We start from the raw sequence: 18,989 nt of genomic DNA on the forward strand, positions 1-18,989 counted from the left end.
CTTAACAGAATTGCGAGCTGCCATGTGGGTGCTGAGAAGCAAACCAGGAATCTCTGCAGGAGCAGCAAGCATTCTTGTACTTTAAAATATTTCAGGAGATTAAGAACAAGAACATATCAACTTGAGATACCACCCTTTAATCCTGGTGGTTTGCTTTTCAGAGCCTGAACCTCTATAGTATGACAGAAAGAACATGACCCCTTTCAATTGGGTTAACCATAAAAATTGAGGCAGTTCATTTTGTTGGTCTTAATCCCCCAACAAGGGCTCCTCCCCAGGGGGGACCCTGTTATTGATGCAGAAACCATAAATCAAAATAATACTGCAAGGGAAAATGCCGTCAAGGAAACTGGCGTTTATCACGTTTGGTTCCAGCCGGGACAATTTCATTCCGGAACGTTTGTTTCTGTGCTTTCGGGTGTCCGGGTATTATTGGGCGTTGCGCTACGGCGGAGGTGGTTGCCACGGCGACGCCCGGAAAGATGGCTGCAACGCCTTCATCGGATTCCGACAGCGGGAGAGCTAAGAGGTGAAGTCCCGGGTCCTCCCGCCTTCCTTTTCCTCAGATGAGTAGACGGTACCTTAGTGCCGGGTCCTGGGCTCTTGCTTTCGGAAAGCGCTGGAAGTTCTGGAAAGGGCCGTTTAGAAGTCAGTTACGAAAAGTCAAAGGCCAAGAGTGTCCGTGACTGGCTGATCGCTCCGGGCGCAAACTGATCCCATATTCCCCTTTCTCCGTGCTCTCAGTCTCAGGCATCACCTTACTCAGCTTTCTTCCTTTCCCATGGGACTTATTTTCCAACTATGCTCTCCTTTCCCATCGCAGCAACGAAGCCAATTCGAAATGGCTGGACGCGCACTACGACCCCATGGCCAACATACACACCTTCTCCTCCTGCCTGGGTGAGTCTCCAGACCTAGGAATATCTAGGAGGATGGGAGGATCAGGTAATGGTGAAGGCTTTGGGATTCTCATGCACGACCCGCTTGTGTTTTCCAGCTCTGGCAGATTTGCACGGCGACGGGGAGTACAAGGTAGGCGATCAGAAAGTTGAGTGGGGAAAACTCAGAAGTGAGATTTGCAAAGAGGCTCAACATACTCTGGAACCCATTAGTACTGTAAAGACACATTTAGTTGGACTTCTATCTTTCTTTTAATGATTTATTTATTTTTATGTGCATTTGTGTTTTTCTTGCATGTATGTTTGTGTGAGGGTGTCAGATCCCCTGGAGCTGGAGTTACAGACAGTTGTGAGCAACCATATTGGGTACTGGAATTTATCCAGGGTCCTCTGAAAGGGCAGCCAGTCCACTTAACTACTGAGCCATCTCCACAACCCCGGAATTTCTTTTTAATTTAGAAAGTGAACATTAATTTTATAACATGATCTGTAGAAATAAAGCAGAAAGCAAAGTGTTGTAGATTTATGATACCATGACATATAATTCTCTGAAAATCAATTTGGGGGCTGGAGTGGTGGTACATATACCTTTAATCACAGCATTTGGACAATAGAGACAGTTGGATCTCTGTGAATTTGAGACTGGCCTAACAAGTTTGAGGCCAGCCAGAACTACCTAGCAAGACCCTGCCTGGATAAGCAAAACAAAGTAAAACAAACAAACAAAAACCCAATCCCCATCTGAAAACAAAATTAGCAAGGAAGTTAATTTTGAGATTTTTATTTTTTTATTTAGGGTTTGGAGGATGCATGAAGTGTGGCGGTCAGGTTACAACTTCTGAGAGTCAGTTCTCTCCAATGTAGGTTCCAGTGATTGAACTTAGGTTATCAGGTATGGTGACAAGCACCTTTGCCACTGCAGGCCCCCCATTCTTGTTTTTGGGTTTTTTTTTTTTGACTTTTAAAAAGATTTATTTATTTATTCTATGTGTGAGTGCGCTATCAACTTTTGCCAAATAAGGGCATCAGATGCCACTATAAATGACTGTGAGACACCATCTTGGTGCTGGGAACTGAATCCAGGTTCCCTGGAAGAGCAATTAGTGCTCTTAACCTCCGAACCATCTCTCCAGCCCCCCCCCCCAATTTTTATGTCTAATTGTTACTGCTTAATTATTTTAGTTTATTATACAAAATAATGGGCTTAAAAATAAGAAATGATTTACAAAACTGGTTTAGTTTTTTTGTTGTTTTGTTTTAAGACCGTCTCAGTGTAGTACTCTTGGTTGTTTTGGAACTCACTATGTAGATTAAGTTTCAGATTGGACTCAAACTCACAGAGATCCATCCATTTGCCTTTGCCTCCCAAGTGCCAGGATTAAAGGCATGAGCCGGCGTGCCCATCTTCTGTGTCATCTCTGAGTAGACACTGCTAATAATCTTCTCTGTGTCGTCCAAGCTTTAGTGTATGTGCTGCTGGGATGAGCACACAGCCTCTTAGTTTAGATCCTGTGACGCAGTTCTTTGGTACACGAGAAAATACCTGATTGGGCATGGGCATTAAAGTCTCACTGGGTAAAGGCACTTGTTGCTCAGCTTGATGACCTGAGTTCAATCCCTTGGATACATGGGACAGAAGGAGAGAACCAACTCCCTAAAGTTGTCCTCTGATTTCTACATATGTGCTGTGGCATGGATGTGCCCACACACATATAAATATATGTAATTTAGAATACAAAGAGAGACAAACCTCAGGGAATTGAGGATTTTCTGTTTCTCAAGAGGGCATAGGTTATCAAGAGACTGATGACTGATGATTATAAAAGCTTCACTGTTTTTATGGGTTCATAATATTTTCCTCTCTACTTTTCTTTGTATTTAGAGATTTTCCTTAGTAAAAACTTGATTTCAGCCAGGTGGTAGTGGCACACACCTTTAATCCCAGCAATCTGGAGACAGAGATAGGTCAACAGGTCTCTGAGTTCGAGGTCAGCCTGGTCTACAGAGGGAGTGCCAGGACAGTCAGGACTACATAGAGAAACCCTGTCTCCAAAGCAAAACAAAACAAAGAAAAACTTGATTTTAATACAAATATAAAATAAATATATTTAGTCTCATAACAGAGAATGTTGCAACTATGTTCAAAGTCGTGGGTTCAGTCCCCAGCACCACAGTGAACGAAAAGGAATGAGTGACGAAGGGTAAGCCGCTCATCTGCCACCCCTGGATACTCACCAGGCTCGAATAATTGAAGAGTTCATTTGATCTTTTCCAGGTGTCATGGGTTAGATATTCCAATTCTGCAAGAGAGAAACCTGAGTTCAGAATGGCTAATTAGCTTTCCTAAGGGGTATACCTCTTCCAAGCCCACAGCAAAACCTTTATGAATGTGTGGATGGACTAGGAAGCACCAACAAAAAGGCTGAGCCTAAGAAGATCCTTAAAGAAATGACCACTATGCTGAATGGTCTCCTCTCCCTGCAGCTGGTGGTGGGAGACCTTGGCCCAGGTGGGCAGCAGCCCCGCCTGAAGGTGCTGAAAGGCCCGACAGTGCTCACTGAAAGCCCACTGCCTGCCCTGCCAGCGTCTGCTGCCACCTTCCTCATGGAGCAGCATGAGCCCAGGACGCCAGCCTTGGCACTTGCTTCAGGACCGTGTGTCTATGTATATAAGAATCTTAGACCCTACTTCAAGTTCAGCCTGCCCCAGTTACCTCCAAACCCTTTGGAACAAGATCTTTGGAACCAAGCCAAAGAGGTAAGTGGCCTAGGGAACAAGAAAGCAAAGATAGCAGCTATTGAATAAGAAGGACCAGACTCTCAGAAGAGTGGGCTCACAAAGTGGCCAATAGTGAGACGTAGGCCATAGCCCACCTCTGGCAGCAGCAGTGAGGTATGCTCAGTCCCAAGGAATGGCTTCCAGGGAGGCACTGAGCCAGGTCTTTTGGAGAGCAGAAGCTAGAGAACCTCTCTGCCCTAGCCACATACCTGTTAGGGAAGGGAAACCAAAGAATGGACAGACTCACTGGAGTGAGTGGGAGGTGACCCTGGGGAGTAGGGATACCTAGGGGAGGCAACCATAAAGAGAATGATGGGCATGAACATGATTCAAATTCAAAAACTGGACTTGGGGTTTGTAGCAGGGAGTTGGAAAAAAGTGGAGAGGAAGACCTGTCCCTTGTCTCCAGGTATAGCCATAGTGAGCTGGCTGAGGACATGGCTGCTAGAGCTCACAGGCTCTCCCTTCTTTCCATGCTAACACAGGACCGGATCGACCCCTTAACCCTGAAGGAGATGCTGGAGGGCATTCGGTGAGAGCCCACTTCCTCACTTTCCACGACTTCATCCCAAAACTCCCCTGTGAACCTTCACTAAAGCTGCCATTTTGGCCACTCTCATTGCAGGGAAAAGGCAGAGGTGCCTTTGTCTGTACAGTCACTCAGGTAGGAGTCCTGTGGAGGCGGGGCAAAGCGGGTGTCTGTGGCCTGGCCCCAGGGGCAGCCAGGACATGGCATGCAGGTGCTAGTTCTACATGTGCGCAGGTTTCTGCAGCTGGAGCTGAGTGAAATGGAGGCATTTGTGAACCAGCACAAGTCCAAGGTTATCAAGCGGCAGGTAATGCCCTTTCTCTTTTTATTGCCCTATAAAAGGGCTTACATTCTTAAAATTGTGTATGCTAGTGTGTGGAGGTGGGTATGTGTGTGGAGGCCAGAGGATGACCTTAGGTGCTGTCCTCTGGGATACCATCCGTCTCCTTGGATACAAGATTGCTCTTGGCATAGAGCTCACCAATTAGTCCACATCAGCCAGCCAGGAAGCCACAGAGATCCAGCTGTCCCTGCCTCCCCTGCACTGGTATTATAGGAACATGTCACCATGCCTGGCATCTCTTGCATGGCTTCTGGGAGTCAAACTCAACTCCTCCTTACCAGGCAAACATTTTCTGTATCCCTGGAACTATATCCCCAGCTCCAAACACTCTCTTCGAGAGAGAGAGAGTGGAACATGAGCAGTTCTATCACAGCCTGGCCAGTGGCACTCGGCGGTTTTCCCTCCAGCTGTACTCCAGGTCGAGGGTCTCAGCAGGTGCCGTCTATATCTGTAGTTAACAGGGATGGCTATGAACATCTGGGACATAATATTAATTATCAAACATTTTCTTTTCTTTTTTTTTTTTTTGGATTTTTGAGACAGGGTTTCTCTGTAGTTTTTGGTGCCTGTCCTGGAACTAGCTCTTGTAGACCAGGCTGGCCTCGAACTCACAGAGATCCGCCTGCCCCTGCCTCCTGAGTAATGGGATTAAAGGCATGTGCCACCACCGCCCGGCCCTCAAACATTTTCTTAAGGGTGAAGGTAGTTACATTCTTGTTGCAGAATATTTAGAAAATAGAAGTATAAAGATGATCGCACTACCTAGAGACACCCACTTACCGTTTCTATACATTTCCTTCACACTGTGCTTTTCTCGCCGCTTCTCTCGAGCAGCACCTTGTTTCGAGCCTTAAGCAGCCGTTGAGAACTCTAACTCTAAAAATTAGTGAGCTGATGGTAGCTCACTAATTGTTTAATTGGTTATTTGTAATGTCTTTCATTTGTTTGGTTTTGTTGCTGTTTTGTTTTGTTTTGTTTTGAGACAGGATTTCTCTGTGTAGTCCTGGCTATTCTGAAACTCTCTCTGTAGATCAGGTTATTCTCAGACTCAGAGATCAGCTGCCTCTGCCTCCTGAGCACGAAATTAAAGCGTGTGCCACCATGGTTAGCTTGGATCTTCTTTTAAAACGTGTATATTCCCTGTTTCTTATATTTCTATTTTTTTTAAATTTATTTATTTATTATATATACAATATTCTGTCTGCATGTATGCCTGCCCATCAAAAGAGGGCACCAGATCTTATAGATAGTTGTGAGCCACCATGTGGTTCCTGGGAATTGAACTCAGGACCTCTGGAAGAGCAGCCAGTGCTCTTAACTTCTGAGCCATCTCTTCAGTCTCTGTTTTATTTTTGAGTTAAGGACTTGCTCAGTAGTTCTAGCTGGCCTGAAACTGGGTAACTGGATTTGTAAGCCAAGCTCACCTTCACCTTGAACATGCAGTAATCCTCTTGCCTCTGCTTCCCCAGTGCTGGAATTATAGGTATGAGCCACATACTCTGCTTTCAAACATGTGGCCTTGTTGGTTTTTGACTATATGAATAGCTGATAAGTAATTTAGACAATACTCCTTGTTAAGTATTTAGGTTTGTTGCAAAAACACTTTTGACATTAACATTCAGACACGCCTCATGCTTGCTCCTCCTCTTTTGCCCTTTTCCTTCACACCTCTGACTCTGGGGTGTCTGGGAACACGGAGTCCTTCTGCAGACAGTCATCACTACCATGACGACCCTGAAGAAGAACCTGGCGGATGAAGATGCAGTGTCCTGTCTGGTGCTGGGCACTGAGAACAAGGAGCTCCTAGTACTTGACCCTGAGGCCTTCACCATTTTGACCAAGGTCAGTATCAGGTCTATCCCGGGCTGTGTACAAGGTCCAGTCTGCATTCTTGTTCTCTCAGTTGTGAGTAGTTTCTGTTCACTGAAGGACGATGAGAGCATGCAGTTAGGTATAAAGAAAAAGATAGATATCCCAAGAGCTCACCACTACTAGGTCAAGTATGAAAGCTTTAGCATGGATCCTTCTAGATGTCCTCACATGTGGCATAGTTATCTAACTTGAGTCAAACATAGTTTTATCCAGAGGTATAGTTCTGTTCTAGCTTTATCATCGCTGCTGTGATAGAATACCCCGGCAAAAGCATCGTGGGAAGAAAGGGTTTGAATTACAGCTCCAGGTTACAGGTTATCCCTTCAGGGAAGCCAAGTAGCTGCTCACCTCATGTCCACAGTCTAGAGCAGAGAGAAAGGAATGCACCCATATTGTTTGCTTGTTTGTGCTTAATCTTCAGCTGGCTTTCTTCACTCAGACAGTTCAGAGCCCAGACACTAAGTTGGTACACATTCAAGGTGTGCCTTGCCACCTCAGTTAACAATCAAGACAACTGCCCACAGGCCAACCTGATCTAGGTAGCTCCTCAACTAAACCTCCCCTCACAAGTGGGTCCAGGCTTTGCTAAGTTGATGTTAACTGCAAACAGCACAGCACCCTTAGATAACTGGCTCATGTACAGCATCCGACAGTTTGTTCTTTTCATGTTACTGCATGATGTCAGTGTCCTCCTGTGTCTACAAAACTGCATTAACCTTTTTGTTTCATTTTTGCCTTTTTTTTTCCCAGTGTAGCTCAGGGTAGCCTTGAACTTGTGATCCTCCTTCCTCCATCTCCCAAGTGTTGGTATTATGGTGTATATCATTACACCCAGCTTCCTATCAGCCCTTTTAAAGGCCCCACATAGCCATTCTCTATGTAAATACATATATAGATGTATTTATGTTGCCACTTGGTCTTGGTGTCCACTTAAATGTTTTTCATTATTATTAATGCTGCTACAGTGATCTTCCACATTCACACAAAGTAGACCAACTTTGTATGTCGCTTAAATAGTTCTGATATTCTCCTGGAGGCAGCAGAGTTTAGAGAGATGGTATTGCTGTGTAGGAATTTAAGCTGTAACCAATGGGAAGTGAATGAAGCGATTAGGATTTTAATCAAGAATTAACAGTTTCTTCCAACTATGGTCAGTATGTTTTGAGCCTTTTCTCTGCAGATGAGCCTGCCCAGTGTCCCTGTCTTCCTGGAGGTTTCTGGCCAGTTTGATGTGGAGTTCCGGCTGACTGCTGCCTGCCGAAATGGGAGCATCTATATCCTGAGAAGGTAGCCACAGAGACCTGGTGGTTTCAGAGGACAGGAGGTATGGGAGCTGAATTTTGGGATTGAAAAGATATGAGAATTCAAAATAAAGGATGTTGAATTGGTGAGAGTAGAAGTCGGGGGAGGAGGCTGGTAAGTAAGAGCCTGGCATGATGGTTGTGATCCGTGAACAGTGCCATCAGAGGTGGAGGGGACAGATGCAGTCTCCTGTGTTTGTTAGATTGTTTTATAATGTATGTGACCCATGTATCAGTTTGATATTCCAGACAGCCTTTTAATCCAAGACACTTATTGCGCATCTGCTAAGCATTCAGCACTGTACAGGGTGTGGGGATGTGCTGCTGAGTGGGATGCTGTAACGGCTCCTGCCTTCCTGGGGAAGACAAAGATTAAAGATATTGCAAGTTAGATGAGTGCTTTTTAGGAGCAATGGAGGCTGAGTGGGAAGAGAAACATCATCTGTGTGGTGGCTTGAAGGGGGTGCACCTGTGATCCCAACATTTAGAAGGCTAACAAGGGAGACTTCCTGGATCCCAGGAATCTGCACCAACCTTGTTAAAGAAAGAACCCAGAAGCCCATGGAGACTCACAGTCATTAGCTGGCCTGAAGAAAGTGGGCCACGGCCTGTGTTGAAAAGCATTGCCAATAGAGGTGATTTCTGGGAAAGGAAATTACATCTGTAAATACATGTATGGGTGTATTTGCCTTGCCACTTAGTCTTGGTGTCCACTTAAATGTTTTTCATTATTATTAAGCTGCTACAGTGGTCTTCCATGTTCAAAGTAGACAAACTTTGTATGTCGCTTAAATAGTTCTGATACTTTCCTGGAGGTGGCAGACTTAGTTAGCCAGATGGTACAGACTTAAAGCTGAGCAGGAATTTAAGCTCTGAGCAATGGAAAGTGAATGAAGAGATTAAGATTTTATAGGATTTTCATCAGGAATTTACAGTTTCTTCTGGAAAAGGAGAACTAGGGTGGAGAGACAGGAAAGCTGAAGGGGGGACATCAACAGTAAGTGATGAGCAGTGAACTTCCCGGATCCAATAGCACTAGGCCACTCTAAGGTAAACACATCACAACCCTGACATCCCGGCTGTGATGCTTGTCACCATTGTGAGGGCAAGAAGGGACAGGGCAGGAAAACAGCTGGTGTTATCCAGGGTCACACATCTACAAAGTGGTAGATGGAGAAATAATCCCATCACCTACTCAGGACCAGGGCTGCTTTCAGGTTAATCTGGGGGTGCTTAGAAGGATGGGTCTGCCCGGGAGATAGAGGCAAGGCTTCTCTAGGCAGCGATTGTGTGTTTATTCCACAGAGACTCCAAACACCCCAAATACTGCATCGAGTTGAGTGCCCAGCCTGTGGGGCTGGTCCGGGTACACAAGACCCTGGTGGTGGGCAGCACTCAGGAGAGCCTGCATGGCTTCACCCACAAGGTGTGGTCTCTGGCAAGCCCCTCCCCTTCCACACCAGCTGCCCTGTGAGCCCTACCCTGCTGCTCAGGCTGCCCTTTCTTTCCACCTGAAGCCCTGAGCTCCCTACAGACATACTGGCTGTTTTTTGCTAGGGTAAGAAGCTATGGACTGTGCAGATGCCTGCAGCTATCCTGACCATGAACCTCCTGGAGCAGCGTTCCCGGGGCCTGCAAGCTGTCATGGCTGCTCTGGCCAATGGGGAAGTCCGCATTTACCGTGACAAGGCCCTGCTTAATGTCATCCATGCCCCCGTAAGCATACCTCCAGCATTGCTGCTGGCTCTTCCTTATCCCAGCCTCCCCCCTTTTATAATTTATTTAATCTTTGACAGTTTCATACATGTATGTAATTAATCTCATTCATCCACATTCCCCTTCTAATTCCCTAACTCCCTCTGATACCCTTTCCCACAACAGGTCTCTTCTGCTTTCATGGTTTTTTGTCTTGTTTTGTTTTTTGTGTTTTTCATAACCCACTGAATTAATGAGGACTGTTGGCATGTGTGTGGGGTGAGTGTATTTACTAAATTATGACCAACTTACTGGTGGCTTACACCCCTGAATAAAAATGATTCCTCTGCCTCTAGCAACCGTTGACTGCCAGTAGCTCCTTAGCTTGGGTGGGGCCTCATCAGCCCCCTCCCCATCCATCTATCCCTGCTTCTTCACTGCCTCTCCTGACCCCATAGGGACAAGTCTCAGAAATAATGGTTGAACCTATCATGATGTGGACAGTTGCCACATGAGGGGTGACAAATCGATTTTCCAAGTGGATGAATGGCAGAGGAACATTCTAGAGATCAGGATCAGCAGAGCATGTACGAAGGCTGAGGGGCATAAAAGCTCCTTTTTTTTTTTTTTTTTTTTTTTTGAGATGGTCTCATTGTGTAGCACTAGCTGACCTGGACCTCACTTTATGGACCAAGTTGGCCTCTAGCTCACAGGGATCTGCCTGAGTGCTGGCATTAAAAGCCTGTGCCACTATGCCTGCTCTTTATTATTACTATTAAAATATAATTACATAATTGTCCCTTTCACATGTATCCATCCTCCTTGCTATCTCTCAAAATTGTGGCCTCTTTCTTTAGTTGTTAATTGTTTTACACATATACACACTTACAATCTGATCGATCCATTTTAGTATGTATATGATTTCAGGGCTAACTACGTCTGTGCACCACAAGTGCACAGTTCCCACAGAGGCCAGAAGAAGACATAGGATCCTCTGGATCTGGAGTTACAGGCCACCATGTAGATGCTGTGAATCAAACCTGGGTCCTCTGATAAAGCAGCCAGTGCCTTTAACTGCTGATCCATTTCACCAGTTCTATGGTTCTTTATATAGATGATAGATAGATAGATAGATAGATAGATAGATAGATAGACAGACAGACAGACAGATAGATAGATAGATAGGTGATAGACAAAGGATAGATATATAGATAGATAGATGATAGACTTTTTTTTAGATAAATGTATTTCCCATGTGTGCATGTGCCAGGGTGAGCATCTGGAGACCAGAGGACAAGTTTCAGGGATGAGCGCTCCTGCCCTTGTGGGCTCTGAGGATTGAATTCAGGTTGCCAGACTTACACAGTAAGAGCTTTTACCCTCTGAACCATCTCACGAGCCCCACATGCATCTCGTTTGTTTGTTTGTTTGTTTGTTTCAAGACAGGGTTTCTCTGAAGTGTTAGAGCCTGTCCTGGAACTAGCTCTTGTAGACCAGGCTGGCCTCGAACTCATAGAGATCCGCCTGCCCCTGCCTCCCGAGTGCTGGGATTAAAGGCGTGCGCCACCACTGCCCAGCCCCACATGAACATTCTTAATGCCAAAATCTAAGTGGTTTTATGATCACTACATAAAATCTGAAAGCAGTGTTTGGGCCTGATAGTACCGGGAGGGTAGGAGGGTAGGAGAATAAAGAGGAGAAAACCGGGTACAATAGATTGGAGTCTGATGTGGAAGACTTTAAATATTCTACCCAGAGGAACAAAGTCATTGGAAGTTTGTAATTTTGAAAGGCAGTAGAGGCCACCAAAGACACCGTGGAGACAGAGACACAGACTAGGTGGCCCAAGAGACTGATTAGAAGGCCACTCCAAAAGAGGGCTAAGGATGTTTAGTGTGGAACTTCAGCAGGGCCAGTGAGGTTGGAAGGGAGATGAATAACCCAAGAAACATTTCCAAGGCAACACTGCATAGCTTTTCTTCACATCTTACCCATTTCACTTCCATCGGGGCTCCCCCCTGCAGCCCATCTTGCTTTCCTTCTCAAGGTATTCCCAGGTAAAATCTGGTTTGTCCACATAGGATGCAGTAACCAGCCTTTGCTTTGGCCGATACGGTCGAGAGGACAACACCCTCATCATGACTACTCGAGGTGAGGACTCAGACCTGGGAAGGGTGGGGTACGCCTGCAGCGAAGAGGATGAGATTGGGGGGAGGGGTGAGAAGATGATGGGTGGAAATCCAGGCCTGCAGACATGTCCTTTGTAATGTGCGTCAGGTCGTCAGCAGTTGGGTTTTTCTGCCTAGACGCTAATCCTAGTCAAGCTGCTGCCTCTCCACTGAGCCAGCATCCTCAGCACCCACTGTAGTGCCAAAAGCATCACAGTACTTTATAAACAGCTGCTATCTGAATGAGTGAATTAGTGATAGGAGACTTGGAAGCCGCGTGTGCTGTCACACACTAATAGCAGCACTTGAGAAGGTGGAGCAAGTGGTCGAGGTCATGTTTTGACACGGAGTTCAAGGCTTTCCTAAGCCACATGGGTCCCTTCTTCAGAAGAAAAGACAGACTTGAGATATTCCATTCCATCTAGAAAGTGAGTCTCGTCAGAAAGACATGAGTGTAATTGTTTTGGGAAGAATGAGAATGTGGGGTAGGACAGGAGGATGAATTTGTTTCTTTGCCCACTTTTCAGGTGGTGGCCTGATCATTAAGATCCTGAAGCGTACAGCAGTGTTTGTAGAAGGGACAGGTGAGATGGGCCCACCACTAGCACAGACCACAAAACTCAACGTGCCCCGAAAGACCCGTCTATATGTGGATCAGACCCTGCGAGAGCGGGAAGCTGGCACTGGTAAGACTCCGGGAAGAACACACAGAATCCCACTGGGTGCCTAGAACATGAGAGAAACCTTAGCCAATAGAGAAGGTCAGAGTATAGTCGTCAAGTAACAAACTAACCCTCAAGGCAGAGGGTGCTGGTGGTGAGAATTGGGGCTCTTAGCATCCAGAGCCAGCAGTTATTTCCAGATGCAGGAATTCTCAAGAGAAAAGGAGAAATTTGCCAGGATTCTTGTTCAGTTTTTCTGCTCACCCACTCGTTCATTACCTGTGATGATACCAGGTATGCTGTGTGTCTTAAATTGGGCCGTCCCCTTGCTTGGAAGCTCAGTCCATCTGGCCAACGTGATGTTGTGTGCTAGATGCTTTCTTCCAGGTGCTGCTGGAGCACAAGCAAGGGAGTGAAAAATACTGCTGGGCATGATGGTGGCACCTGGGAGGCAGAGAGGGGAGATCTCTATGAGACTGAGGTCAGAGGAGTTACATAGTAAGACCTGTCTCAAAATCAAACCAAACAAAAACCAGCAAAACATGTTAATGAAACAATGGATGAAGTGTCAAAAAATTTAATGGGGAGTTAAGTTCTATCAGGTGACCAGATTTAAAGTCTTAAAATCTCATAATCTTGGGCTGGAGAGATAGCTCAGCAGTGAAGGGCACTGGCTACTCTTCCATAGGACCCAAGTTTGATTCCCAGCACTTGGCAGCTCATAATCATCTTAAGGCCTATTTCAGTGAGTCTGATGCCCTCTTCTGGCCTCTACAGGTGCTGCACTCATGTATACATACCCACATGTAGGCACACACAGAGACACATCATAAATAAATAAATAAATAAATATTGAAAATCCCAAGATGTTTTTTATACTACCAATAATGTCTGACTGGCAAATATGACAGAGAAAGGTCTGTTCACAATAGCAAAGAGATCCCTGGAAATAAACAATGAGAAAATGTACAGAGTCTAGTAAAGAAAACTGTAAAACTATCTTCATGATGGATGTGGTGGCACAGCCTTATAATCCCCACACTTGGGAGGTGGAAGGTGGGTATCAAGTTCATGGTCAGCCTTGGTTACATAGTGAGACTCTGACTAAAAACCTGTACCAAGGCAGTTAGAATGGGGCTGCGGCTGTAGAGGGGGATTTGAAGAAGGGTCATCTGCACCTGCCAAATGGTTAGGGGTAAGAGATGAGCCAAGGGGACTTGGGGACAGTGTCCAGTGGGTAGACAGGAATAGTAAGTGAGTCAGGGTGAGGCTGGTTTCTGTTATGTTGAACATGGTGTGGATGGGACCTCAGGTGGAGATGACCAAAGCTGAGGCAGCCTGGGCCCCCATGAGCTGCTGGGGACACATCACACAACAGTGTCTGCACATCTGGAACTTGGCATGTGGATATGGGAGCAAGTCTGAAGCCTTCAGAAGCTGGAAACTGATGTTCTTTGGGGCGGCCAGATTCAGAGCAGGCCCTGTATTAACCAGAGAATGAGATGGTGGGTGAGAAGACCAAGGTCAAGACCAGCCTTGCAGGCAGGACAGAAGGAGCCTGGGGTAGGGAGCAAGATTAGGAGGAAATAGGGTATGGTCCACAGCATCCAGTGTGGCACTCCCTACCCCTGTATTCCCAGTTCCTGCAGGCCTTACCCTGCCCGCTTTCTCTGTTCTTCGGGTACTCTGAACAAGAGTGCTGTCCCTCCACTGCTTCATTCAGCCTTTGCGTTCCCTTGCAGCCATGCACCGGACCTTCCAGACAGACCTGTACCTGCTGCGCCTGCGGGCTGCCAGAGCCTATGTACAGGCCCTGGAGTCCAGCCTGAGCCCCATGTCAACCACGTCCCGGGAGCCACTCAAGCTGCACGCTGTGGTAAGCACCCAGGTGGAGGGACATTAGGGACGGGGTGAGTGGGATCCTCCTGCCGTGCAGGTCAGCACCCAGAGCCAATGCCAAGCCACCTAGCCCTGTGCTCCCTTCTCACCTCTCCATAGATCTAGAGACTGAGGCCCTGTCCTCCTGAGAGGACTGTTCTTAGCTCCTGTACTGCTCCTCAGGAGGGCTGTTCAGTCTTCTGTATTGTGCGCTCTGTGGTTGGCTACAGAGGGATACATACTCCCCTGTTCCATGCTGTACCTCAGACAAACCCCTGAGCTGGAGTGGGATATGAGCACAGAGAAGTTAACATGGGAGGGAAGAGATGACTTCTGTTGGCATGACCAACCTAAGGGAATAGGACTGTAGGACTGCCTGGTACGGGGAAGGGGCACCGTGACCTGACCCTAGCTGACCAGAGCATGTACACACAGACCCACACATACAGACACAGACATACATACAGATACAAACACACAGACACACACATACATACACATATACATACACATGCAGACATAGACACACACATACAGCATAGACACATACAGACACAGACACACATACAGACATAAACACACATACAGACATATATACAGATGTAGACACACAGACACACATACAGACATAGACACACATGCAGACACACATATAAACACACAGATACACAAATACAGACATACACACGCATACACAAGCAATCTCAAGGCCCATAGAACCCCAGTCACTTCTCAGGGAGCCTGAGTTGTCAGAGCCTCCCAGATTCTACTTGTTCTTTTCCTTTTCTTCTTCCCTGTTTTCCCAAGACAGGGTTTCTCTGTGTAGCCCTGGCTGTCCTGGAACTCACTCTGTAGACCAGGCTGGCCTTAAATTCAGAGATCTGCCTGCCTCTGCTTCCCAAGTGCTGAGATAAAGGCGTGCACTACCGTGCCAGCTTCAGTTGTTTCTTTTCTGAAGAGAGTGGCTAGATACAGAAGAAGAAAGGGTTACAGAGTCCCTGAGAATGGGGGCATTGAGCCTAGAAGGCCATCAGGCCCTGAGGTCACTGATGATACAGCTGCAGTACCCAGCCAACTTTACTTCAACTCCCTAGCCTTCATCAAGAGCTTCCCTGATCTGTGCCTTTGCCATCCTGTACACCTCTAGGCTTCTGTGCCCTTTAAGAAGCAGATGGACAGAATTGAAAGATGCTGGCTTGATGGCATTGATGGGGAAGCAGCAGGCAAGATGGTGGTATTCAGTGTGCATGGCCACTGGGTCCTAAGGGCCTCTCCATCTACTCTTTCCACAGGTTCAAGGCCTGGGCCCCACCTTTAAGCTCACACTTCACCTACAGAATACCTCAACAGCTCGGCCAGTACTGGGGCTGCAGGTCTGCTTCCTGTACAATGAGGCACTCTATTCCCTGCCCCGGGCCTTCTTCAAGGTACTGGGTCTCCATGTTGACATGAGCTCCAACAGTCAGGGCAGGGGCTGACGAGGTGCCCCTAGCCCTTAGGTTGAGATAAGGGAGTGGCCAGCAGACCAACCCAAGCCAGAGACCAGACTCAGCTCCTGCCTCTACTGCCTCTTTCCCAGCCAAAGAGACTCCAGGTAGCCACACAGAGGGGATGGAAAAGAGCAGAGTGAGTGCCCCTCTGCCCTCCTCCATGCTGTTGAGGGTAGGAGCTCCAGAACTCATGCTGCTTCCAGCTGCCCCTGCTGGAGAACAGGAGCCGCTCTGCCCCTTTTCTACAGAATCAAAGGTTCAGGTTTCCCCCAGGCACCAAGGTGTCCTTAAGTTGGGAAAAGCAATAACCAAGACTCTTGAATAGGGAGGAATCAACCCTGGCCTTGGTAGCTGTCGAGAGGTCTAGGATTCATCACAGACACATGGATTTGGCATGCACTTACCCTCCCTTCCCCTTGTTCCCCAGCTCTGGCCAGTCATCCCCGCCCAGGCTAAAGCTGAGTGGAGAGGCACAAATGCTGTGAAGGCTGCCAAACACTGGGTATATGGGCTTTGAGGACGAGTTTATTTTTGTCTCCCAAACATAGGTTCCTATGTTGGTGCCAGGACTCAGTTACCCACTGGAGACCTTTGTAGAGAGTCTCAGTAGCAAAGGCATCTCAGACATGATCAAGGTAGGTTGCTCTTTGGTGTTTCAGAGGCAAGTGGGATTCTGAGGAAGACAGTAGGATGAGGGTGGGCAGGACTCTGGGGCTCTGGGCTGCAATGGGGTATGTCAGCACAGCAGAGGCTCCCAGGTCTTCTGACACAGGCTGGTAGCCTATCTTTTGAGCCAGCACAGACAGAAGATTTGGTGTGTGCCCCCTCCACCATGTCTTCTCTGTAGGTGCTGGTGCTCCGGGAAGGCCAGAGTGCGCCCCTGCTGAGTGCCCACATCAACATGCCTGTGAGTGAGGGGCTGGCAGCTGCCTGAGCCCTGGGCCAACAGTCAGGCCTTCACAATGGAGCCAGCCATTCAGTGACTTCAGTGTCCCCAGGCCACGCCCCCACACAGCAGGGTACTGAGGCATCAGCTTCCTGTTCCTCTCTGAAACAGTCCCTGCTCCCCACTTTTGCCTCTGGGCCTGAGCCACAAGACAGGGAGTGCTCAGAATCAGCTCCTCCTCCATCAGAACCCTTCTGAGCACTGTCCCACAATTCCTGCTGCCTACCACCCTCCCCAGCTCTTTAAAGAAATCTCCCCAGGTCCCAGGAAGAGAACTGAGGTGATCAAAGTGAGCAGAGGCCCAGTCCTTCCTTCGTTCCACTCATCTGTTTCAGATCAAGGACACAATTGCTCAAGGCCTTGATTGGCCTGGGAATTGGGCTGAGACTGAGCCCCTGCCGCCCTTTAAGATTTCTGCCAGTTTAGCTCGCAGGCACTTATACTAAGCATTCCTCATGAGTGAGGGGCTCTACTTTTCTACCTTGCAGCTCAGGAGACACAGGGCTCTGTCCACAATTTTAGACTAGCCACAAAGATTGCCAGAGGAGGGGGCTCAAGATGTAGAGAGGATCCATGTGAGGAGCTAGAGGTCCCAGCCGCAGCCAGAGCTCCCACACAGCAGCTGCTCCTGACCCGAGTGCTCGTGTCCAGAGACATTGTTCCTGAAATGGAATACCATGCTAGATAGCAGAGCTAGGGCTGGTGGCTTGAGGAGGACTATTTCTGGGACCCGGGAAGTGACCCAAGAAGCAGATGCCAACAAGTACCTGTGAGGATACACTTAGCCCAGACGGTCCAGAGGGTGGAATGTTTTCTGTGCCATGGCAAAAATATGCATGAGGCTCCTGAAAAAGGTACACATTGGGGGTCTGGAATGAAGCAGAAGACTAAACAAAGGTGTATTTAGATGCCAGCAGCCCCTGGCCCTCCTCAGAGACCATTATGAACATTGAGAATCCGGCTCTGCTCCATGGAGACCAACATTTTCTCCTGTCTGACCAGGTGGAGCCTGGAGTGTGGCACACAGCTCAGGCCCACCTCCTCAGGCTTCTTCCTCTCTCCAGTAAAAGAAGAATTTGACTGAATTAATTCCAAACAGCTCTAACACCATCAGAGCTTGACAGCTCCTAGGGAGGGAGGGAAGGAAAAATGTTCCAAAAAGACGATACCGAACTGCATGACTTCTGCCCACAAGACCAATGGCTCCGATCTGGCCAGTATTGCCCAGTAACAACATCTGACCAGGGTGACACTGCCCACCTTGACCCTTTTAAGAGAGTACGTTGGAAGTGAGACGGTGGGCCTAGACCAAGAAACAGCCATCCTCCTTCCCATATTGCCATCCCCTACAAAGGGTTTCTTCCTGCATCAACCAGCGGAGGCACAGCTAGAATAAGCAGAAGGTCAAACTGGAGATGAAGAGATGAGAGGAGGAGGGAGTATTGCTGTCAGTCAGAAATCCCAGCCCAACCTACAGAACTTACCAGGGATGGAAGGTCTGCTCAAGAAGGTGCTGGGTCTCTTGTCACAGGTATTGAGTGAGGCTGTGCTGTCACAGGGCCAGGCTGTGTACTGGGTCAGGTGACATTCCAGTCCCTTTCACCCCAGTCAAGCTGTGAAGTCAAGAACCAAAATGATAGAAAGGGAAAGACCCTTCCTTGTAACACTGTCATACCATGCATTGGTAAGAAATGTGTGGCCTGCTCCTGTGGACAGAAAGGAACATGAGCGTAAACAGTGCAGAATGCTACTACACAGGAATGAGAGCTCCAGGAAATTGGGAACACTATGGATGAGAAAAGTCTGTATCCTTTTTCATAATGCTGAATTTGAAGCACACACCCATGCAGCGATATGGAATAGACTTTAAAATAAAAGCCCTTTCCCCGTTCCACAGGACCATCCTGTGCAACAGCCATTTTTGTCAAGTTTTGTTTTTTGTTTTTGAGACAGGGTTTCTCTGTGTAACAGCCCTGGCTGTCCTGAAACTAGGTCTGTAGACCAGGTTGGCATCGAACTCAAAGAGATCCATCCAAGTGCTGGGATTAAAGGCATGCACCATCATCACCTGGCTTCATTATTATTTGTTTATTTAGAAAAAGTTTTTTTCATTTTACATACCAACCCCAGTTCCTTCTCCCTCCCCTTCTCCCGTCCCCAACTCCCTCTTCTCATTCCCCAATTCATTAACTATTTTAAAAATGCATACTTTTATTTAAAAAGATTTTAATGATGTGTGTGGGTTTATGTCTGTGAGTATAGGTGTGAGTACAGATGCCCGAGGAGGCCAGAAGATGTTTTGGATCCCCAGGAACTGAAGTCCCAGGTAGTTGTGAGCTGCCCAGTGTGTGTGCTGGCAGCTGAACCTGGGTCCTTAACCTCTGAACCATCTCTGCAGCCCTTGTACTACTTTTACTTCAGTTATCGA

General features: G+C 47.4%; 1 protein-coding gene across 2 annotated transcripts; it reads left to right on the forward strand.

Annotated features, from left to right (window-relative positions):
• The first annotated feature begins 428 nt into the window (after positions 1 to 428).
• Positions 429 to 18,628, forward strand: Bbs1 (Bardet-Biedl syndrome 1). Of its 2 annotated transcripts, none has more exons than XM_048458495.3 (17): positions 429 to 529; positions 824 to 900; positions 998 to 1,032; positions 3,384 to 3,656; positions 4,163 to 4,209; positions 4,303 to 4,341; positions 4,441 to 4,513; positions 6,260 to 6,391; positions 7,602 to 7,708; positions 9,028 to 9,148; positions 9,280 to 9,438; positions 11,499 to 11,568; positions 12,113 to 12,271; positions 13,990 to 14,123; positions 15,418 to 15,552; positions 16,164 to 16,250; positions 16,463 to 18,628. In XM_048458495.3, the coding sequence occupies exons 1-17, from the start codon at positions 483 to 485 to the stop codon at positions 16,547 to 16,549; spliced, it is 1,782 nt and encodes a 593-aa protein (XP_048314452.2). In that variant the 5' UTR covers positions 429 to 482; the 3' UTR covers positions 16,550 to 18,628. The 2 variants fall into 2 exon arrangements, with proteins under 2 accessions (XP_048314452.2, XP_085549624.2); XM_085693498.2 differs by having other exon boundaries at positions 452 to 529; positions 15,418 to 15,498.
• The last annotated feature ends 361 nt before the right edge of the window (positions 18,629 to 18,989 follow it).

Source organism: Myodes glareolus, chromosome 7 (assembly GCF_982192425.1).
Source record: "Myodes glareolus chromosome 7, mMyoGla1.1, whole genome shotgun sequence".
NCBI classification, from domain to species: Eukaryota; Metazoa; Chordata; class Mammalia; order Rodentia; family Cricetidae; genus Myodes; species Myodes glareolus.